This window comes from Falco peregrinus, chromosome 8, assembly GCF_023634155.1.
Source record: "Falco peregrinus isolate bFalPer1 chromosome 8, bFalPer1.pri, whole genome shotgun sequence".
Taxonomy (NCBI): domain Eukaryota; kingdom Metazoa; phylum Chordata; class Aves; order Falconiformes; family Falconidae; genus Falco; species Falco peregrinus.
Genome location: NC_073728.1, coordinates 19882237 through 19905894, shown reverse-complemented (window position 1 = coordinate 19905894; position 23658 = coordinate 19882237). Strand labels below are relative to the sequence as shown.

The following is a 23658-nucleotide window of genomic DNA, read 5'->3' as shown; positions in this document are numbered from 1 at the left end:
TGATACAGATCTGCTTGGCTGTTAGAAGTTGGGAAGACATGCTGTGATGGGAGATGTGTGCTGGGATGATGGGAAATGGTGACAGCCCTTGCTAGGAAAGAGTTCTCCCTTTATGGGGAATCCACCAAGTGACCCATGATCACTGTGCTGCGGTAGCCTACAAACTCCTTTGGAGTTGCCCGCTGGTCAGTCTGGGCTGTCACATGGTAACAAGTGAAGTTGTCCTGCCCTTGTTGTAGATAACCCACCTATCGCCAACAGAACTCAGCAGGGCTCTTGCAATGCGTGTGGAAAAGTTTGCTTGCAGGTAGGCTGTTTTCCATAGCTCTGCCAGTCTTAGATACTTTATCAAGGGGCTGAAGTATGGTTGCTTTAGAGAATCTTTTGCAAAGCAGTGCGTGGTTACACCCTCTGCAGTTTGGATCTGATTTCCAGAAAGGGAGAAGGTATTCCAGAGCATTGTTAGAAGTCAGCATCTGTGCAACATTCATCTGAGAGAATCTTGGGAGACTGTACTAATTTCAGTTTTTCAGGAAAAGAAAGAGAGAGAGAGGGAATTTGCACCCAGGATCATGCCTGGAGGCTGTGCTAGACTTCATCTACCACTAGTAAACATATGAAAACGAGACGCCTTGCAACTGGATCCAAGCACAGCAACCTTCTAAAAGCATCCAAAGTTAAAAGCATTTCTGATGTGCTAAACTATTGGTGACTTTAAAGGCAACATCTTCCATGCTGCCATACCAGAAAACAAACTTTTCAGGGAGGTAATGTGCTTCCTTTCTCCAACAGCAGCACAGTGTTTATGCACTTTGCGGGTCCTGTGTTACACAGACTCTTTTGCCCCGCTGTCCCTACCCGCTGTGGTCTGCTTCAGCTGTGGAAACAGGAACTGCTGAGTCAGCATGCTGATGAAACTCACACTGCTTTCACACATCTCTGGGGAGTTGGCCACAGCAAAGAGGTTGGCAGCAACTTTATCCTGGAGAAAAAATGAGTACTTAAATTGTCTTACAATTGCCTGAAGCAATAATCTGATTTCTTAAAAACTCCCAGACTGAAGAACTGAGCTCCCAGGACCTGAGCATGAGTTGCAGGTGAATGATCACACCTGGCATACACAATGTCATGATCAAGCATTTAGAGTTCAGGGAACGTCATTTTTCTGCGTGCTCTGTTCATCAGCTCAACTGTTTTACGAAGCCGAGATCCAACTGTCTGAATAGACAGAATAAGGCCATCAAGTTTAGCTCATCTGCCTAGTGAGGACGGAGAGCAGCAGCCTGTTCTGATTACAGACTCATGCAGAGGTGAAATTGCTCCCTTGGAGCTGGTACAAGGTAATGGACTTTAAAAATTCAAATAACCTCCTCAGAAGGGTCAGGTCTCCTGAACAGCACAAGTGCCAAAGGGGAAAGAGATTTTGGGGGTGACTGCATCTCTGAGAGCAAAATATCCGTGGCACAGTGGAAAGTAGCTGAAGGTCAGCTGAAGGGAGGGGAAAGGGAAAGTTCATTGCCAAATTGTTTGAAAACTGGAAAAAGAATCAGACTGAAAAAGATGGAGAAGTTCCAGAGAGCTATTCTATTAAGGACATAAACAGAGTGTTATCAACAAGCTCAAAGTGAACAAATGCAGCTTTAGTAGCAAGAAGATGGCAGTTAAAAGAGGGACAAGGTGACTACTCAGGGTACTATCACTATAAAAGCAATGCTGCCTCACCCAGAAGCCTCTGGTCTAACTTCATTTAAATGAGGGCTGCTTACTTCAGCGCTACAGTATTTGCATTTCATTAGTGTTTACACTTATTTGAGAAGTTTAACAACGACCGTGTGAGGCCTGTTTCTTGTTTTGCTTATCATGAGAGTTGTTAGTCAAAGCTCATTTTCATTTCATGATTGTTAGTCAAATTTGCCTGTTGAAGGCGATGAGGCAGCAGAGACACACTGTGGGTCGCACAAGTATCATCCAGGACCATCTCCCTAGGGCCGCTGGCGCTACTACCCCTGTACAAGAGGAGAGTTTAGTGTTAAGATCGCAGGGAGAGACTACAGTGCTGTAAATGAGAAATCATTAGACAATATGTCCTTATACATTGACAGCAAATTATCTTTGACAGTGACAGCACATTTACAACCTCCAAAGCTACTATTTTAGCAGGTGTACAGATGTACTATATTAAAAGGACAGTAACACATAAGAAAAGTAGTCTGTATGTAGGTAAGGGTACTTTCTTTCAGTAGATGGATACTGGTAACAGAGGATGTTAGTGGTACGCAAGAAAAATATCACAAAGGTGAGCTGGGAACAGATAATAAAGAAGACTGCGACAGTCTGAGTATTCAAAGCAAACAAAAAAAAAAGATGCAGATGAGCTGTCTTCTAAAGTGTGCTTATTGATGTTTGGAGGACCACTTGTTCGGAGGGTCAGAGTACAGTGCCCGGATTCTGCAGCCTGGGAAGGGAAGTTGTTAGCATTTATTTTTGCCTGGTGTCACATCTTTAGAGATGCGAGTAGTTCATCAAGACTCAGAGCAATAGGAAGGCAGAAGGTTTGCTGTGCCCATAAGACAGATCAAACTACCACAAATAAAAATTTTCAAATAAATAATTCCAAAACTTTTTCTGAGGAAGTGGAAGGAAAACACTGCGATGTGGTGGTTAGCTGTGTATGAGGAGAGCTGGAGCAGCAAGCAGGCAGGCACACATGTGTGCATGCGTGCACCCTGGCACACAAATAGGTGGAATTTGGAGGCCAAGATCCAGATCTGCCTTGAGGAAGCTGAACAAAGATAGTGTGGATGTTCACCATGAATCTTGTTACTTGATGTTTATTTTTAATGCTAAGATGCAACCACACGCTGCTCTAAGAGGATTGTTCTGTCCATTTCAGTGCCAGTCGCAGTCTCCCAAATTAAGTCCCAGGCACTGTTACATCGCAGCTTAGTTCATCATGAGCCAGGGAGCTGTGTGACTCCCTCCAGGGGCTGAGAGCTGAGAAGTCACACTGGAGATCAACAGAGCTGAGCAAGCACTCCATGTGTCAGCAGAGGTTTCACCCAGCATACATCCTTGGCAATCATTTACAGGGTTAATGATCATCTAGGGAGGCAAAGATTACCATCAACTAAACCCTAAGAGCTGAGCAGAGCATTAGGAGTGATCGATTGCCCCCGACAAACTGTTTGCTCTGCTTAGGACTGCAGCTCACCAAAACGTTGTCCAGCAAACACTAGCAATAGTGGAAGTATTGCACAAGTGCCTAATTTTCCCTGCAGAGCGCTTCAAATCCCAGTCATCTGCAGGCATGACACATTCCTGCAGAGCATTAACATAATACAATTTATTCTATTAAACTCACAGCAAATTATTTACAGCTGTTAGCAAAGTAGTCGTATTGGCTTGGACAACCAGCTGGGAGAGATGAGTGAGTAACTTGTATCAGTTGCCCCACCTCTCCTTATTTTTGAGAAAAATAGGCAGCACTGCTGTATTATTGAAACACACATAGGCTTGTTGCTTATGCTGAGCGGACTAAAATCCAAAGGTCTTTGGCCAAAAGCAGCACTACTTCGTTTTAGCCACTAGAGCGCGCTGCTGCTCAACATTTGAATAAAGTTTGGGTCATGGGTGTCGCTCGGAGGAGGTGTCCTGGCGTTTTGTCGTGCGTAAGTAGCACGGAGATCCACGCATTCCCTAGGAATGATCTTTGTGATGCTGTCTCCGACTGTAATGCTCAAGATCTATTTCAGCAGGGCAGGAAACAGTTTTCAGGGAACAGAGAGAATTGTATTTAAGATGTCATACTGAGCATCCCCAAATTTGAAGCTGCCCCCAGATTAGTCATCACTCAAAACGGAGAGTGGAAACCAACCTTCCCGAAGCAGAACAGAACAAGTACAGAGATTATCCTATGGGTATCGTCCTTTCCCCTCTGGCCTAAACTTTTCCCTTAGGATGCAATTGCAGAACATCTCTGTTGACAACTGAAAATCCTGAGAATTAATACATAATGAGTGTGGGGCTTCATATAATGAGTAATGTACTAAGTAAAGCTAATGCAGGCAAAAATAAGAGGGCAGTGACTGCAACAGTCACTGGGATGCCTGATGGTCACAGAGCAAGGCTCAGTGATAAAACAGGGAAAAAAGATCCTTCTCTACAAGTCCTTTACCATGGAACTAGGTAGCAGAAAATACCCGTGGGTATTTTTTACCCACTGGCTGAGGCTGGATCCTTCCCACAGTAAGGAACAGTCCCTCCTCTTTGCTGCATCAAGAGTTTCTACAGGTAGAGTCGCATATGACAGTCAGTCATTTCAGATTTATACACGAAAATCAAGTGCTTAAGCATGGAGTTTGAGATATTTCTGTCGGTTACATCTAGTGTTACAAGAGGAGTCATTTGTGACTCTGCCAACACAAAAACCACAGAGCAGATATTGAAACCAGCTTGAATGCTAGAGTTGGATACAGATTTACAGCTCAGCTGAAGCTCATTACAGTGCTATTGATTTCACTAGAATTGTATCTGTGGGTTACAAAGTCAGACAGTCTTATTAATACATTAACATTTTTAATAAATGGTGAAATGGATCAAAACCTGGCTGACAGACTTTCAGTCTACCAGCAATGCAAGCATTTCTTTTTGGCAATGAAATGCCACTGAGCAGCAGCTCAGAAGTGCTAAGCATGAAGCCTTACGTTTTATTATCCCTATTCTTTCCCAGCAGGGACCAATTCCTGTCCGTGAAACTTTCGGAGGCTGGCCAGGTTTTGATGGTTAAGATGCTTTCAGATGCTGACCAGGGTAGCAAATAGTTTCCAGTTGATGTTCATCCTTGCTGGTTTAATTCAATAAGGCGACCAGCAAACACAGCTAATGTTCCTATAATACAAACTAGCATAAATATGCCAAGAAGAAGATGATCAACCACCATCGCAACAAACTTCCATTCTTCTGCAGCCTGGGAAAGAAACAAAGGAGATGGTAAAATCTTCAGATCCATGTTTGTTATGGGCATTCTTGTAATTTACTGTCTGGAGCAATAGAAAGGCTCTTCCTCAAGTTCCACTATTATTATGCAAAAAAATACGAATTTCCTTCTCAAAAGCAGGTCAGTGAGTGGTTCAGCGAGCCTGAGCAACCTAAAAATGCAAGTCTCAAGACTAAACTGCTTAGAAACCTGGCAATTTGGTGAACAATTTCATCCAAAAGAAATGCTGAAAAGCTTAATTTTTACGCAAATCCTTGCTTTTGAAAGAGAGTTTAAAACACTGAAAGTAGCACACTTAGTTTGACACAACTGGCTTTTGTTTTTCCATTGTTTTTTTATTCCTATGGGATATCTAGGCAATTTCCATTAATTTAGCTCTAGTCCCCGCTTTCCATGCCTAGTATACACTCTAAGGTCTGGGAAAACCTTCTTGGTAGCTCCCTCAGTCTTTTTTCCAGTTGTGGGACACCGTGAACCACTTGCTCTGCAACTGTCTTTTCACTGGATGCTTTCGGTGGGAACCCAGCACTGTAAAAGTGAGCAGAATGCAAGGTGCTAAGTGCAGCAGGGCTCAGGATTTCCACCCTGTAACTCTGCTGTCCAGGGTGACACGTACTGGCCCAAGGCACCCTCTACTTTTAGCCTTAGTTGCCCCACAAGCAAAGGCTGTTGTCATTTATCTAAAGGACACTAGTATCTGTACTGTTTTGAGGTGGCTCATAAGTGAACACAATGAAGCGGCAGCTTTCAGAAGCCACAGCCTTCAGTTTATTTGGGGAACGTGAATTTTGAACCCCGCTGGAAGTGATATCAACAGTGCCCAGATGACACAAGCGGCTGGGCTCCACTTCCGAAGGGAGGACTTGCCAGCAACCAGACACTCCTTGTAAGTCTAGGAGGAAGTGAAGCTCAGAGATGCTGAAGCCATGCCAGTCCTGCTGAGGGTAACGCTTTATCTGCAGAGAGGCATAGGAGTCACGGGGAACATGACACTACAGTCAGAGCCATTCCACATGCTCCAGGAATTTGGTCACAGGAACAAACACCGCGGTGTAAATCCTGCCCATGGGAAGGAGACACCTCCTTCTCAAGAGCATGGGCCAAATTATTGTCCCAGAGAACTCTCTCCCTGTCTTCAGGCTAGCCTGCAGCTCAACAGAAAAAGTCTCTGATCATTTAAAGGTGAAGTACCGACACTGATTCACCAGTGCAAAAGCTGTGTGAGCTGTGATAACTGAAATAAAAGAGGGGGTTAATTGCACTGAATGTGCTAGAAGGAGGCAGAGCTAGGTTTTCCCGGGGAACACTGCCATATGGGACTCTACACGCATTTATCCTTCCTTTGGCTTGCAATGTGGAAAAAGTCAGTAATCAGAGCCGTGCATGACGCGTTTCACTTGCAGGGACTACTTGTAGCATTCAGGAATAAACCAAAACCTTATCAAAATTGGAATTATCGTTTGTAAGTCACATTTAACACTTCTCCAATAAAACTACTAGCCTTTTGGAATTCTGCTTGCTTCCCAGCTTTTCAAAAGTGATGAGAACTTGCTTGCTTGCAGGGGGGAGATGCCCAAGTGGGAGGCTGGAGGAATGTTTTGGAACTTGCTTACAGATCCTGAAACTGGTTTGCTACTCCCAGACACTCCATCTCTATAGCTTTGCATACTACATTTAGAAAACCATAGCACTGACACTTCCCCCCCCCCCCGCTTTTTGGGGGGCCAAGATCCAGTTGCCACCTATGACAATTATCTGTTGCTCCTTGTTGACTGCATCAAGGGGAGAAGACTGCTCCCTGCTAAGCAAGCTAAACGAGGGCTTGGAGTGGTTTAGTGAGGCAGGGGTATTTTGCAAAAAAAAAAAAAAAAAGATGTAGCAATTTGAAAGCAAGCAGCAAATCATGCACAAAAAATGCCTTACATTACTGGCTTCTTGGTCCGATTTCATCGTTTCTGCAATGTATTTGATTCCCTCTATAGCATTTCTCACATCTGGATTTTTGGTAAGTGGGGAGTAGAAGTTGACAGGTACAGAACCTGGCTTCCCAGAAATTTCAGAAATATCAATATCTTCTGCAAAAATATTTTTGTCTTGTTTATCCCTGGATGGTCGTTTCATTGTAGAGAAAAACATGATGTTTGGGATTGTGTCAATAAAGATCTGAAAACAAAGAGGGAGAAGACAACAGTTGCTGGTCTGCAGGGCTGTGCTACAGATGCAGCTGTGTACGGAACAAAGGCAAGCCTCTCCCGTCCCAGGCTGCTTCCTGCTGGATCAGCTACAGATTCCCTCTCAGAGTATGTCACAGTCCATGCCTCAGGCACACTGGGGCTTTTGTGAGCCTCGTGTCCTGGGGCAGATGGAGTCACCCACAGGCCTGTCACATGTTTTCTGCAACCCATTTCCCCCTGCCATATAGCCAACATCTACACTTGAAGGGGGGCGCGACGTCCCAGAGCATACCCCAGCTAGCGTGAGCTGATGGAGCTCTATCAGTGTAATTTGGAACATATTGCTTATGAATCTGGCTTGGGGAATGGACTACAAAGGATCTCTTTTGCCTACTTACATTTGACTTTACTATTACAAATGTTTGTTATACATGTGTATAAGGTTTACAGTATTTTCCTTTGGAATAACAGAGGTTTGCTGCCAGAGCAATTTTAGACACTGTTTGCCTGTTGAAATCTCCTTTCTGCAGGGATTGTTTGTGCTGCTGAGCGAATCTGATGTAAGCTGTAGCCTTAAAAGTATAATTAGAAATACACAGAACAATCTCCTGTTCATGCCATGGTTTAATATGAACCCAGGCAGGCTTAAAAAAGGAAGAATAACTGAATGGATCCTCTTTGGTACTGTCTCCCTAGCAAGGAACTTTGATGACAGGCATCCTATTTTTTGTACATTTTGCGGTTACGGTTTAGACCAGGATCTAGCAAGGATCTCCCTGCTTCTGAATGTCTGCAGAACAACTATATTTCCTGGAAAAGTAGAGAGTTTGTATCTTTTGCTAATCTGCGTTTTGCAAAATGGGACGCTGAACACGGGTACCCCCAACGGCCTCGGTGCTCTGCACTCAGGCAGGCTGGTGAACTCGGCCACTGGCAGGCAGCAGTGCTCTGCAGTCGGGTGGAGAATTAGACCAGGAAATACGATCTGAGCTGAGCTGGACATTTTCTTCTCCCTGTACCTTGAGCTGCCCGTGTTTTGCCTCATCTGTCCCCTGCAAGACTCTACCCCAGCGGTCAATTTTTTGACTTAAAGGAGTGCTTTAGCAGTCTTGCTGACTTTATGCGCAGCTAAGTAGTAAACACTGGCTCTTGCGGCTAGAGAGATTTAACATGATGCATTTACTTCCTCTATTCCTGTTGACTTTTATTAGAAAACCTGTCAATAAAATATGGAGTGCTCAGTGAAAACCAGGAAACATGCAAAGCCATAGAGCTTACCTTCCTGACCCAGGGCGGCATGGTGTGAGTGCTTGGGGAGCGGTGGTGGGTGTTGATGACGATGACCGTGATGATGATTGAAGCAATGACAAACACCATTGTAAACAACATGTATTTGCCTATCAGAGGCACTGCACTGGAGGTGGAGGGAATCAGCTCCACAATGACCAGAAGGAACACAGTCAAAGACAGCAGGACAGAGATGCTGAGTGTCATTTTCTCACCTGTCATGCAAAAAAAACCAACCACCAAACCAAACTAAAACTGAACAAAAAAATCATCGTTGCTCTTATCATTCAGTACAGAGCATATTTATTTGAGAAGATAGGATGTGGACAATGACTATACACATAAACATGTGTGTGTGCATCTGGAGTGCTGTCATCTCTCCCTGCATTCATAGCAGTAACTAGGCTGGCCAAACCTGAGCACCTAACATAGCATCAGCTCCAGCATTAAGGTGGGAATCACCAGATGTGACTGGGCTGGTGATGGATACGGAAAGCTCCCTTGCCAGGAGCACTGTATCGGCTGTGCATTTTGAATGATGAAGTACAGGCACCTGATTAATGATTGCTCCACAGGCTCCTGAGGGTTTGCTCGCCTTACTTTCTGGCCGGCTCATGCTGGGCTGAGTGGGCAGACAGAAATCACATCTGACACCAGAGGTCAGCCGCTATTTGAGATTTTCTGTATGTAGGATGTCAAAAATGAATGATAAACCATGATTCACACATCTTTTTTTTACCCAGTTCAAATTTATAGAAAGTTTTCCATTGAAAAAAACAAATACAACATAGAAGGGACTTCATGAAATGAAGCAGTAAAAGAAGCTGACACAGGGTGAAATGAATGAAGCAGGAGAAATGGTTGCAAGGAGCAAGAGCTGCTCAGCAGGGACAAAGGAGGCCAGAGTAGGCCAGGATTACTCTTCGTGTCACACAATGTAATTAATGTGCATTAACAGATAAAAAGCTCTCTGCTCGAACACAGGGCAGAAGGGCCTCAGTCACCCCTGTGTGCTCACTTACTACATGTTGTACTAACACACTAACTACCTATGGCAAAACTTAAAAATCAGCCAGCTAAATCTTTGTTTTGAAGAAGTTAACTGGATAGTTGATCAGTGATTTCTGTGGCAAATCAGCCCAATTTATTTATATCAATAGTTCCAGCTTTCAGCGCTTTCCCTTTATTTGTGGAATTTTTTGAGCCATTATTTTGAGCTGAAATGTCCAGTTTTAGTAAGCGCTGCCCTTCAGGTTGGCTGGTGGTTTCAAATACTGAGAATTTCTCAGAAACTTGTTAAGAAGCAATTTCTATGGCAGTAGAATGAATAAATTTACATACCTGAATCTGTGGGTAGGTAAAAAACTAACCCAGTTAAAAAGGAGAAGAGCAGGCAGGGAATGATGACATTCACGATGAAGTAGAGAGGCAGGCGCTGCATGAGGAAGTGGTAAGTGATATCCAGGTATGGGGTGTCAGGGCAGCAGGCGTAGTAGACCCAGTGCTTCCAGCCGCGGTAGTCCTTCATCACCCACTCCCCACTCTCCATGAAGTTACTCAGATCTGGCCGATCACTCTCCTGACAGCAAAAAAAATGCGACTTCTTAATTTGAGATGTTCTGAACAACTTCAAAACTTGGCAGTCGCTCGGGAACAGGATTCAAAATAACTTAGGCACTTCATGTATTTTTGTGAGCAAACCACTCTTGTTTATGTTATTTTGCCTTAGAATCTCATCCTCTACATGGCATTCAACTAAACATTTTTTTTATACTATCAGTCAGGGATAGTCAAATAAAGAGGAAGACTGACTAAATATTTACAGACAAAAGACATACCTGAGGGGACAGGGAAAGAGTCCTTGGAAACAGAAAGTCATGAGCAGAGAAAAAGTACACACACACATACGAAAAAAAAAAAAAAAAAGCAAACAAAAAAACCCCAGCCGAAAGCAGAACAGGCAGCACCATAAGGAGTGATGTGAAGCTGTCAGGGGATAGGCAGGTAGGAGGCTGCTAGGGCACAGCAATTACATGTATGTAGAATTTTAGAAGCCAAACCAGGAAATTTTGTGCTAGATCTACCAATAAGGCTTTTATACTTCACAGGTAGGGCCTGCTTGATTTTCAGTCACAACAAGGTTATATTCCACTCTAAATCCGAGATTTCCCTGAAAACATATCCAGGTCTTTACTGCTTTTCTCAATTACAAACTCTTTGCTTACCGGGTTAATAACAACCATTGTACCGTCATACGTCCAAGTTCCCAACTTCATACTGCAGTTCTGCTGGTCAAAGGGGAAGTGCGTGACTATAATTTCACAGTAACTTTTAAAAATAGCTGGTGGTGTCCAGGTGATCAGGCCCGTGTGCTCCAGAAGGACTTTGGTGTATTTAACAATGGCAAAATCACCATCTGCGCTGCAGAAGGAATGAGGACATTAACAGCAATATGGATTTCTCTGGCTGCGGATCAGCTGGTCCCCCCAGTGCCATCATACCTGCTCCTGGAGAAGCTTGCTCTGAGGCACGCTACCCACCAGCATGGTGCCCAGGGCAGAGCCATCCCCCCCTCCCCAGGCAACCGGCACCCCTTACTTGTTGTAAAGAACAAGGTCTGGCCGCCAGATATCATCTGAGGGAATGCGGATTTTTTTCACGCCACCATAGTCATCTGGATTCCACTTGAGGTTGACGTCTGTCCATTGCTAAAGAGGGAGGATTTCAGCCACTGAGAGCCTCTTCCCGTGTTTCTGGGGGTAGTTTTGGTACTTCCTAGAAACATGCACCTCCCTTGCTTTGGGACATACAGGTAAGCATAAACATACACTAGTGGGACCCCCAGCCAATTTTTTTTACATTGACCTAAACTTTGGTTTAAGAAGATTGTTTTAAAAAAAAAAGAAATATATATAGAAAATAAGTATACCAGAAGTCTACTATCTGAAATACAATGCATAATGCTTTTTCTAAGACTCTTAGAGTTTAGCGCATTTTGTTCTTGAGACTCCAGAAAGAAGAAAGGCTCTGCTAGCTGATCTGCCTGTCCAAGCTGCCCCTGAAAGTATGACAGAGTAATTAATTCCTGTGTCCAATGCATTTATTTGACTTGGATGAAACGGTTGGCAATATTTAGAATTACCTGTTTGAGGCGTACGTTGGTTGTCACAATCTGATTTACTTCATCCTTTAAAAAAAAAGAAAAAAGAAAAGGCAGTAGCAGTAAAAATCAGGATTAAAGGAAAAAAAAATCCTTTCCTTAGAAAAGTAACACCATTTGACATTATCACGTGAGTCAGAGGTTCAACATGTACCGCATGTTCATACCGTACCACACTAATAAGCTGAATGAGCTGCAGCCCGACAGTGACGACGACAGCGTCACGATGGTCCTCCACTGGGCGCACCACCTTGTTGTAGTCCCTGAACAAGTCCTCGACGAGGCGAGTCTCGTGTTCATAGCACAGGGCCAGCCCAGCTGTAGAACAGCAGGGTGGGATCAGTGAGACGGGACAGGGAACAGGCTACAGCACCCTCAGCCCGCGGTGGGCCTGAGGGAGATACTGTCAACAGCAGCTGCTGGTGGTGGGCTGACGCAGAGTCCTCTGTGACTCCTCATTTCAGGCGTGCACCCTGTGCATTGCAAACACCGTCAGCAGGGATAACTACCTATCTGATCTGGAGGTCAGCTTAGGAGTAAGGCAAAACAGCCTCCAACCAGGAGATGAATGAAAAAAAATCACCATGATTGTGGACATCAGTCTGAGCATTAAGAATCTCCTCCAGGCTTTCCTGACCCGCGACTGTGCTTACATGCAATACTTGTGGACAGTTAAGCGCAGAGAATACCCATAATCAGGGATTTCAAATGTCTTCTCCACCTTCAGTTCCATGGACTTGCCTGTAACAGCAACATTAAAGGACAGGGCGAGGCACAACCGTCGCTCAGGTGAAGGCACTGTCCAGACTCCTTGCATCTCAAGTCTAAGCAGAGCAAGAGCTCCTCTCCACAACGAGAGTTGCTCAGGTTGTGCTTGTGATGAGAGAGAAAGAAACCATTCACAATGTGGTCTGTCGGGGCGTAACCCCAGCCAGCAACACAGCCGCTTGCTCGCTCACCCTGCCAGTGGGATGGGGAGGAGAATCGAAAAAGGTAAAACCCATGGGTTGAGACAAGAACAGTTTAATAATTGAAGTAAAATATAGTCCTACTACTATTACTACTGATAATAAATGTAATGAAAAGTGAGACAGCAAAAAGAGAAAGAGAAATAAAACTCAAGGAAAAAAACCTAAAAGAAGTGGTGTACCACACTGTTGCTCACCACCTGCTGACTGATGCCCAGCCAGTACCCGAGCAGTGATCTACCCCACCCTGGCCAACTGCTCCCCCACCCCCCATTTATATACTCAGCATGACGTCCCATGGTATGGAATATCCCTTTGGCCGGTTCAGGTCAGCTGTCCTGGTTGTGTGTGTCGTTGTCGTCGTCCGTCCCCCCATCCCGCCCCCCCCCCAATTTCTTGTGCCCCTCCAGCCCTCTCGCTGGCAGGCCCTGAGAAACTGAAAAGTGCTTTGACTTGGTATGAACATCACTTAGCAACAACTAAAACATCAGCGTGTTATCAACATTATTTCCATACTAAATCCAAACCACAGCACTGCACTTGCTACTAGGAAGAAAATTAACTCTATCCCAGCTGAAACCAGGACAGGTCTCCTATTTCCCTCTCCTCAGGGAAGGTCTTAACCTGTCCCTGGAGAGCTCTGCCCACAGGCTGCTCAGGGTGACACACCAGTGGTCTGCAGAAGAGCCCCTGTAAGAACATCACGAGTGAAAATGGCAGGTGGCAGCTTTGTTTCGGTGCAGCTTTAGCAGCATGTATGTGTGGCATTGTGCTCCCAAGGGGCGAGGGCTCAGATTCCCATCTCACAGAAAAAACACGTTTCCAGATAGCCTGTTGCAGAATAAGCAGGCACATGTGTGCTCAGACTGTAGCCGCTTCACTGTTACAGGGGAGTAAAGCAAATGGAAGGGGGACTTGCGGATGTTTTTGTACATACCCCCCCTTAAAGGTAGCGAAAGGGAACAGAACAGCTGAGCCTCGCTGCAAGCATTTTTGGCAGATCCCATCCTTGCCTTCCCCTCTCTCAATTTGGACCCTGGGCCATTGAAGTCAACAAGAGTTTTGCTGCCGACTCCAACCTAAGCCAGCATTTCCCCTTGTTTCCTAATTGACTTTTCATCAGCTCCTTTTATATAGTTAAGCTTCTCGAGTTGCCAAGGGTTCTGTCTTGGCCTTCTCCTGCCATGAGATGACACTGAAAGACTGGGTTGCCATTGAGGAAAGCTGCCACAGGCAAGCACTACTTACTGCCCCTGCCAGGAGGCTGGGCTGTGGTGGGCAGGAGTTGTCTTTCAATTTTTAGGTTATGATCACAGCATCATGTCTAAGTCAAGCTCTTTGCCATGCTTTATTAATGCAATTAAAATCTTTCACATTGCTGCCTTCTGGAGTGGCTTGGTAGGAATTTAGTATGCTGCTTGAATTTTGTGGAAAGTTTTTAGGATCACAGAATACTTATTCTTTTAAGAGACACTTTAAAAAAAAATTATCCTGGTACAACACATACAGTTGCAAATCAATTCTGCTTCCCTGTCAGTAGTACTACAACCTAATGACATTTCTGGTAATGAATTTTGACATTTCAAGTCATCTTCACTAGATTCTTCCGCACATTCTGAAATACATGTAGCACTAGAGTAAATGGGACCATAGCAAAACAATGACACAAAGAAAAAACATTTAAACACAAAACCTTCTCACTTCAGAGTATCTGGTGTCTGAAAATACAAACATCTGAGCTGTTACCAACACACTCCAAAGCTCTCATTGAAATGATGTGTTCGTAAAACCTTACCAGTAGGACAGGCTTCTCCCAGAACACACATTCGCACATACCAATGTACACGCAAAGCCCTGGTCCTGCACACTCAGGAAGGAGCCGAACCCCGTTCAAGGCAACAGCTGGAACACCTTTACCTGTGGAGACGAGGAGGAGTACGCAATGGACCTTCGCCATCCCGGCTCCCTCTTGCTGCAGTCATACAGACAGAGGCACACGCAAAGCGCCTTTAAGGTCTCTTCAGAGGAGGGCTGTCCTGCCTCCTGCCAGGGTGCTGGCGCAATATAACCTCCGAGGTATTGGCTTACAGCACCTGTTTTTGGGAAGGACAGCTGAGGGCCGCCGCACCACCCGCTCGGAAAGAGGAGCACAATGTGTTTCACCAGTCAAGTATCTTCTGCAGTTTACAGAACGTCATTTTTTCTAAGTGGCAATGTGATCTGTGACTTAATAAACAAATGAATATATAAATAAAGATAAGAAAGAATTATCTGTAGAGTAACAGAATATCTTGGTGATGTCTTAGAAAATTCCCGAGCTGGAGACCCAAAGCTGCACATCACCTTTTGCGATCACAGTAACTTACCAGATCTGGGATTTGGTTTCTCCAAGGGAAAACAGATTGCAGTCATTTATTTCTGATGCACCCTCATCAGCGTACAGGCTGTGTGCTGGGATGAGACCAGTTCCTCTGCTCCACAGAGAGATGACAAATCTTTGAAGAATTGAACAAATACATTCAAGAGACATCCATCTCCTTGAATCTACTGGGATTTTCAGAAGGTACTCTGTAGAGTCCCCCTCTTGAAAGCTGTTAACTAACCTAAGTAACCTGAAGTAAGAGGGCAAACCCTCCCATGGATACCTATAGACTTATTGAACTGTGAAAGGCAAATATGACTGGTTTCTATAGTAGGGCAGATCCAGTGGATTCCTTCAGAGCATGCTAGTGCTTGCTCATTATTGTCAGAAATCACCTGGAAGAGGGGTAAGAAGTGAGGTATCTGGTAATAGGTCAGCTCTTCAGGCTAGAAGAATTATATATATATATAATATATGTATGATGACCTCCTCTGAGCTTACCAGTATCACTCAGGAACAAAATCTTGAGATAGTTCCATGAAGTGCTCCACAGCATAAGAAAAGCAAGTCCATCAGTTCCTAGGGAAGGAGATGAAGTAAACAGGAAAGATGCCACTATAAACCCACGGTGCCCTGAGTGCTCTTTGCAGTTCTGGTACTCTGGTTTCATAAGGAGACTTGGAAAAGGCCCAGGAGAAAGAGAACAATGACATCCACGGTACAAACTGGCTTCCATACCTGGAACAGATAGATAGTACGAACCCTCAGTCTAGAAGAGAAGCCAGAGAGAGAAAGAGCTTTGGTAGGGTCTGTAAAATCCAAATGGTCTGCAGAAGGTAGATTTGGATTCACTCTCTGTCCCAGTGCAATAAAGGAGAGGGCACTGAGGGAAATCTACAGTTGGCAACCTTAACCAAGACACTCCTTCCCACAGTATGGCTGCAGTGGAACTCAGTGCCATGGGACTGTCTGGTTGCTAGAAGTTTATGCGTATTCAGAAAAAAATAGTTTGATAAATTAATTTTATGCTGTTAAATACATTTAAAAAAAAAACAAACCAAGAAGTCTGTCATAGAAGTCCCAGAGTCACAAGTCACAGGAGGCTGGGCAGTGTCCTGGGGAAATATTGCCTAATGCTTGAGCTGTTCTTGCGCTTTTCCCTAGGCACCTGCTGTGTAGAGACAGGACATTGCATTAGGTGCCACAACTATTCTCACACGCTGTTCCAAATTTCCTTTTCCAGAAAACATTCCCCACAAAAATCTTTCTCAGCTTTGCCTCTGGGTGACACAAGATGTGCTTTCAGTTTCTTCTGGATACCCTTTGTGCTGTCTGCCAGCTGGTTTGGTGTTTCATGCTGGATGCCTTTACTATTATTTTAATTTATTTTTTTATTAAATGACTCTCCCTCACCCACCCCCCTCCACTAACTCAGCATTCAGGCTCTGCATTTACATTTATCCTCCAGTAAAAACCGTCCACCTACATAGTCCTGGCCTTGTTCCTGACCTGTGCCTGGGCCAGCAGCTCCCATTGTCACAGCTATCTTATTTCAAACAGGCGGCTGGCTGCTTCCAACCTTCATCCCCGGCTGGGCAGCTGCTGTCACCAGCAGAGATACAATTGCACGGAGGCACTGCAGGAATGCTGGCGATGCCCCTCCGGATCCTCTCGGGGTCTCTCAAAGCATTCCTGCCTACCCAAGGCAGGGCTGCCAGGTCTGCTCCAAAACAGATGGAGGAGAGTGTTACCATGCTTTTTGGCAGATTATAGTTTTTGGCTAACGTAAATTTCTGTTCCCCCCCCCCCCCCCCCCCAAAAAAAAAAAAAAAGGTGTAGCTGCTTGGAATTGGCAGTATGCAGACTCTGTAGGAGCCCCAGCAAGCATGCAGCCTCAGAAACACGTTCCTCCTCCTGCAGCTGAGCTGACCGGAGAACAGCCCCCCGGAGCGGGAGCAGCCCCCCGCGCCGGCTGGAAGCCAGAGCCCACGCCGGAGGAGGCCGCAGCAGGTATTTGGAGAAGGCCTTTGGGAACTGACGGCCTGGCTGCAAGGAATGTTCGCTGGCAGAGACACAAGACTGTTTCCCTTCCCCAAAAATCAAGGCAACCTGAGCTCCTGCGGTTAAAAATGGACAGAGAAGTGAATGCCGCTTGTTGTTAGCAGGGGAACGTGACCTGTCGTGACCGAGGTGAAAAAGCAAGCGGAGGGGACGAGCTATAGCGAGTGCCTGAATTTGATCCCTTGCTAAGAAGGGTTGGCTGTTTTTTTTTTTTTTGACAAATTTTTTATTCCCACACAGAAAAACCCTTGTCATGTCTTTCTCAACTACAAGCTTTCTGGCTTGGTCTGTGAGGCCCCTCCCAGACCTCAGACAAACCCCCTGCCCACTGTGCTCATGGCAGACCAGTCTCATTCATATCGATTGGGAAGAAGCAGAACTCACTGCCTGCTGAATTTCAGGCATCGTTCCTTCCATTCACACACGTACTGGGAACGAGCGCTGCGTGGGCTTCTGCCTGCTCCAGCCTGAAAGGAGTCAGCCGTGAACAAGTACTGCTGCAGGTAAGTCTCTTTGGCAGGGTGATATCATACAGACACGTTACAAGCGAGCAGAATACCTAATGCTTTTGGCAGAGTAAGGAATACTAGATTTGCACCAAAATCTTTGTCGCAGAGTTGCATGCATCGATGCCAATGCTTGACTCCAAAAAGGGGGAGGCTCCAGCGGCTGCAGGGCCTGCAGGGGGGAAGCAGAAGGGAAATAAAAAAAAAAAAAAAAAAAAAAAGAGGGGAAAGGAAGATTTTTCGTCGGTGAAATTAAGGGCTTAAAAGCTGAAAAGCGGTATCAGCTTTCACGTGGGGTTTTCAGCGGGCGGCTGGCGGCGCGTTGTGGCTGGCCGGCCGACGGGAAGCGCGGGGGCCAGCGCAGCTCCACTCGCCGCCACCAGGTGGCGCCCGGCGGCCACTGGCGCCAGGGCGGAACGGGGCAGTCGGTGCTCCCGAGCACTCCGGGAACCGGCGGCAGCCTTGAGGGGCGAACGGGCTGCGCCTGCCCTGCGTATTCCGGTGCTCGACGGAACGTGCTGAACACCGACACACACGCCAGCGCGCACTGGCAGGTGGGGTTTAGTTCCACAAACCAAGAAATTCAGAGCTGCGGTGTTCCACGCCGAGACACACCTCAGCCATCCTGCAGATGTGTTTTATCCCCATGGATGTTTGTAGCAGATTTATTTGCTGCATATCTTTCCTTTGGTTTCTGTTACACAGGCCAAAGGAATTAAAAATGACAAAACCTCATTCAAAAGCAGTGAGCTTAACCTCTGCGGTTACAGAGCTCACACCGTGGCACAGAGGTGGTGCACATTTATCTAACCAGGAGGATGCTTCCGAAAAAAAGGACCTGAGTCTGGAAAGGAAGAGAAGGGCAATGAAAAAGGCCCACAGTCAAACAGAGAAACCACAAGCCAAAATACACAGATCAGTGGCACAAGCTATTGCAGGTGAGGGAAAACATGGCTCCTCTTTAAACCAGCATCAGCCCCCACAGCCACACTGCTCAGACGAAAATAACACTGGCAAGGGAGACTCATTTACCCAGCTCAAGCAAGGCAGGCACAGCAGTGAGAACAGGGACTGGCAGTAACTGCAGACACAGTCGGGTGCAATGACAGGCACAAGCTGACTGGTTGCAAAGTGTCAGAGGAATTGGTAAGAAAGCTGCAGCTTCACATTGCCTTTCTGTTACAGAAACTCTGGGAAACCGGTCCTGGAGCTGGACAAAGCTGCTAAATAAAGCAGTGGTAAATCCCAGCTATCATCCCTGACAGGGTTGCTCCTAGGGCTCCTATCTGGGTGCTTCGGCGTAGCTCTGGGACCTGGGTGAGTCATGCTGGAGAGCCAAACAAGACAACGAGAGGACAAGTCCGTTAGATGTGAGGTTTGCTCTGCCCTGCTCCTGTGGGCTGCTCAGTCAGCACAGCATTTGCGTGAGCTGTGCTAGAGTGGCGAGGACAGCAAAGGAACAGCTCTGCTCATCCACCCTCTCACAAAGACTTTCTTGCACAGCAGGACTCCTCAGATACTCTGCTTCTGTGGTCAGGAAAATCTCACTCATACCCCACAGAAAAACACAAAGCACAAAAGTCTGGCAGCTGACAGTAAAACTGGGCAGGGAGGGCAGCCCAGGTGTCAAAGCCACATCCTGACAGTGGAGAGACATCCAAGGCAAAGTTTAAACAAGCATTGGGCACCTGAATGCTCTCCTGGAATTGCGTGTCTCTGGAAATGGCATTATACCACCATATTATATTTTGGGTACATATTCTGATGCCGATTTGCTTTTGTAAGTATATAGCCAAGTTACTATCAGTGCAGAAAGTAGAGCCTGGCATTGCCTGACTTCTGGAAATGCATGCGTATTGTATCATAGCCCTACTCCATTTCATACAGTGGCTTTCATGAGTAGGACCACAGACAGCATTTAGCCTGAAGCTTATCTCTGGAAGTTCACATTTACATGTTTAGATATACATATCAGTTTTTAAATGCAGATGGTTCTCCATTGGAGTAACTGCAGTGCAGACTATTCAAATTCAGCTTTACAGAAAAGCAAGCTGCTTGTTCAGCTTCTATGAGGTCTGACACATTTTGGCCAGTATTCTGTAATTCAAAGGTTTCCTGAAGACATTTTGAGGGGAGCTCTACTACATAGCCAGTTGAAAGAAGAACTGGCAATGTGGGAAGTATGTTTTATTGCCTAAAAGCTGCTGCATTGGTTAGCTGCTTCTCTTATTCAGTTCACAGCAGAGGAAAAAAAGATAAAAATCACATTTTAGCTCTTAACTGACACAGGCTCTTCTCCAATTGCTGTCCCATAAGGATACAATTGACTACAACCTTTTTGCAATGTCATCACTCCCAAATACAAAAGCAATTAACTCCTGGAACATCATGGCACATTCCCCATGTAGTCCCGGCTACAGGATGAGAGCACAAGCATCCATACAGATGTCATCTGCTTCCCCTGGAGCACCCACATCGCGGTGAGAGGCAGGTGCGCCAAAGCATCCCACATCACACCTGTGGCAAGTGCAGTTGCGATAAACTTTTGTGATCCTGAGAATACCTCCATAACCCTGTGAGAGCCCCGGGATGCCTAGCTTTGAGATGCAGATTCTTTCATCGCTGGTATTAACTGGATAAACACGCAGAAACAAGTTTATTTTGTTTTTAATTCTCCAAGTAGGCTGGGTGGCAGAGCACTCTCTCCCTTCGCACACAGTGCTTCCCCTCCCTAAGCCCTTGCTGAACCCAGAAACACCTAACAGATCTCTGCAAAATATCCCTCTCACCTAGCGCTGCAGTGGTTGCCTTTAAAAAGTCAACATTTACCCCACTGTGCTATCTGAGCCATCGCAGCGTTTTAAAGCAGGAAACGCCATCCTCTACCCGTGCTGTCCATTAGCTCCCAGGGACGGGTTTCTGCTCCTGCACATGACACACTTGGATTTGTTGATGTGTGCTTTACCTGGGACTGACCTCATGCCAAAATACACATTTTTATTGCTTGCATTGGGATCTTTGCCAGCACACACACAACATTTTGTTGGTAATTAGTGGAAAATACCGACTTCTGTCATTCCTGGTGTGTAGCTGTCACCTGTCACACAACATTTATTTTGCCTCCTTGGCAGGCTGCAAGATTTTTCCACATTCCTCTTGCTCTGGACAACAGGGAACTTACAAGCTTTTGTTTATAACCGATAAAACAGAAAAACAAAAACTTGCCCTCAAGAAACACCTTCAAAGTGCTAACTGAAGTATTTAACCCCCACTTTTGGGGTACATTTTTCAGTGCGTGGTGGCTCTGGGTTCCCGCAGGAGGGCTGGGGGTCGCAGCAGCAAGGCATGTTTGGGTGGGCCTACACGCCGGTCAGAAGTCAGGAGGGGTTTCCCACTCCTCCGACAGCCCACGCCAGCTTCGTACTCGGGGTTGCACATGAAGCCAAATTCCAGATTTCCCTACTCACCAATATCTGGGATTTGACAGGAGTTGAAAACACCAGACTCAAGGCAGTTGGGGGAGTATCTTGGTAAACACACAGCACAGCAAGGGGAGCAATGTAAGCATAACACAAGCAGTGCAGGAGCAAAAGCATACCAGTAACAGCCGTGTACCAGAAACTGGCATTGAAACAGAAGGCAGAGCTCCAGCTTAATGATTAAGAAAGGCTAGTTCTCCGATTAGCCTAATTTTGAAATTCATCCTCCTAGCACACAAAGGCCCATCTACACTAACCTGTCACACAGCCCTTGAGCCTGCATTGTGCTTTCGAGCAAACAGTCTGTGTTCACCTGTAAAAGCTCACCGTGGGCTGAAGCGCAGCATGGCGAGTGGCTCTGTGGTGCTAGCAGCCTTTTGTGTCCAGATGACATGTGTCATTCCGTACAGCATCCAGCCAATCCATACTGCCTTCATTAAGGAACAAGAGAATACTCCATGTGACCATTTTCCTTGGTCAGTTTTCCTGGCTACTTTAGCTAATCAATTCTGAAAACGTTAAGATATTTTTCCTTCATTTTTCTGTGCCCCTGTGCACTTGCAGGTCACTGGTGAGGTACTGGAATGGGTGTTAGGAGTGGTGCTACACTGACTGTTGGCTCTCCAGGGAAGTTATCACAGCAGCAAGAGCCTCATTTCTCTGACTGCTTCTGGTGTACTCCCATTCAGTGTAATGAGGAAAAAAAAGAAAAAATAAATAAAAATCAACATGTCACTTTTTGGTACACAGACCATTGATGCCATCCAGTGGAGATCAGCTGAAAGATGATAACATTTGCACTCCTAGGTTCTTAAAATCTCTAATATAAGCAGACTAAAAAGAACCAAAGAAATGAAGAAGGAGGTCTGGGCCACTTAATTCTTTTTATGATGCAGAGGACACAATTTTCGTGTGCACTGCAAACATCCACCAGCAGACAGATTAGCTACCTTCCATCCCATCACAAACTTAACGTACCTGCAAGAAGTGGGCAATAGGGTGGGATGCCCCGCTGAACCACGCTGGCCTCTTTCAGGCCATTAAGGGAGAAGGCAATGAAGATGCCAGTACACCCACAGCACTTCTGATCCCCACCTACCAGCAGTGACGGTCACTTGGGCAGCTCTCAGCCAGCGCTGTCAGGTGAAGGAAAGTGTTTGGTTCCCTCCACCTTTGGGAGCACGTTTGCCTCTTCAGCTGTGGAACTGAAAGGAGACTGACTGGAGCCCAGAGAAGCATTGCGGGGGTGGGATGTTGGTAGGTCAAAGCTCACCGTTTAACTTACTCATAACAGGAGAGCTGGGTGTAGGTGCACTGGCAGATGAGTTTTCTGTTCTTATCCGACACTATTAGCGAACTGACATGACAGCTTAGGAGTGAGGCTAACCCTGATGCCAGAGCTGCAGGTGGAAGAGGAAACATTAGTGGGGGTTTTCCTCCCACCAGCGCAAGAGAAGGAGAATGTCAGATCCCTCCTAACGCTGGGAGAGATTTCCAGCCCAAGGATGGATGCAGACCATGGAACAAGCCACGCTTCCCAGGCAGTACCTCCAACTCCTTCTTTAGTCTCCTGCACTGCCAATATCCTCACCAGGCAATGCCAAGTCGCTGTTTTGCTGTAACTTCAGACCAGACCTTCCTGACTTATATGACAGAGAGAGAACTTCAAAGCCAGCCATGGGCAGACGACAACTCTTCCTCTAATGAGAGGGCATGAAGGAGCTGTAGAGACTCAGCATTGCACCATATTTGAAATGATTAAGAATGGTGAGCATCTGGGCTGCCACACAGGACTACTGTTTGGGTTTTTTTAACAAGATTGAAAACAAAACGTATCCACTGTATTGTAACGCAATTGGAAATGATGCCTTTTCTCTGAAGGGCAAGATAATGTGTGGGTTGGGGAACTACTTCCAGAATTTCAGTTTTCTGTGAGAACGTGATTTGGCAGTGCAACTCACCTAGGGAACAGCCTGCGACAGATGCTTCGACTCCTCCACATGTACTTGCTTATTGGCCTCTGCCTACTTTTATAAAGGTGCTCAGATGGGCTTTGAGCCTCTTTTTTGTGGGGTATCCTGTGCTGCATCACATTGGTGGTGTCTAACCCACCTTGCAGCAATCTCAGTGTACCTGAATTCCAGTAGTTTACTGGAAGATGTCATGTGAGAGTTATTACCTGGTGCAAACAACCTATGTCCAGCATCATGATGCTGGAGCACATGAAAGCAATTAAAAAATTAAAAAAGCAATTAAAGGAATCTCTCACCTCCCCCTTTTTGAGAACAGAGTAGGTGCTGGAGATGAGCAGTGAGCAACAGCATCGTGTTGTGCCAAGTGCTTCTTGGTTTAGTAAGTGATCTTTCAAATAAGCTTTAGAAAACATCACCTTATAAATATTAATCTACAAAATAAGTACTTTTAACACTTTAGACAATCCTATTTGTATAACTGACACAGTTAGTAATAAGGCATGAAAAAAAAAAAAGAGGCAAAGAGAAAAATCTTAGCATTCAAACTCTAGGCTTTATAGCAAGAAACAAAAATTACAGGCAACGTAGTGCTTGAAAATGAATCCTGGTTGGCTGCCAAATGTATTTTTCAAAACAATGCCTAGTTGCCTCAGGAAATACATTAATCAAAGCCTCCCAGAGGCCTAAGAACT

At 45.7% G+C, this 23658-nt stretch overlaps 1 protein-coding gene across 1 annotated transcript; it reads right to left on the bottom strand.

Annotated features, from left to right (window-relative positions):
- Window positions 1-4357: 4357 nt before the first annotated feature.
- CHRNA1 (cholinergic receptor nicotinic alpha 1 subunit) lies at window positions 4358-15153 on the bottom strand. The gene is made up of 10 exons (XM_027786378.2): window positions 14952-15153; window positions 14503-14678; window positions 11790-11935; window positions 11600-11644; window positions 11056-11165; window positions 10683-10878; window positions 9799-10036; window positions 8449-8672; window positions 6920-7159; window positions 4358-4966 (listed from the first exon to the last, which is right to left on the bottom strand). Exons 2-10 carry the CDS (start codon window positions 14540-14542, stop codon window positions 4835-4837), a joined length of 1371 nt encoding a protein of 456 aa, XP_027642179.1. The 5' UTR covers window positions 14543-14678; window positions 14952-15153; the 3' UTR covers window positions 4358-4834.
- Window positions 15154-23658: the final 8505 nt, after the last annotated feature.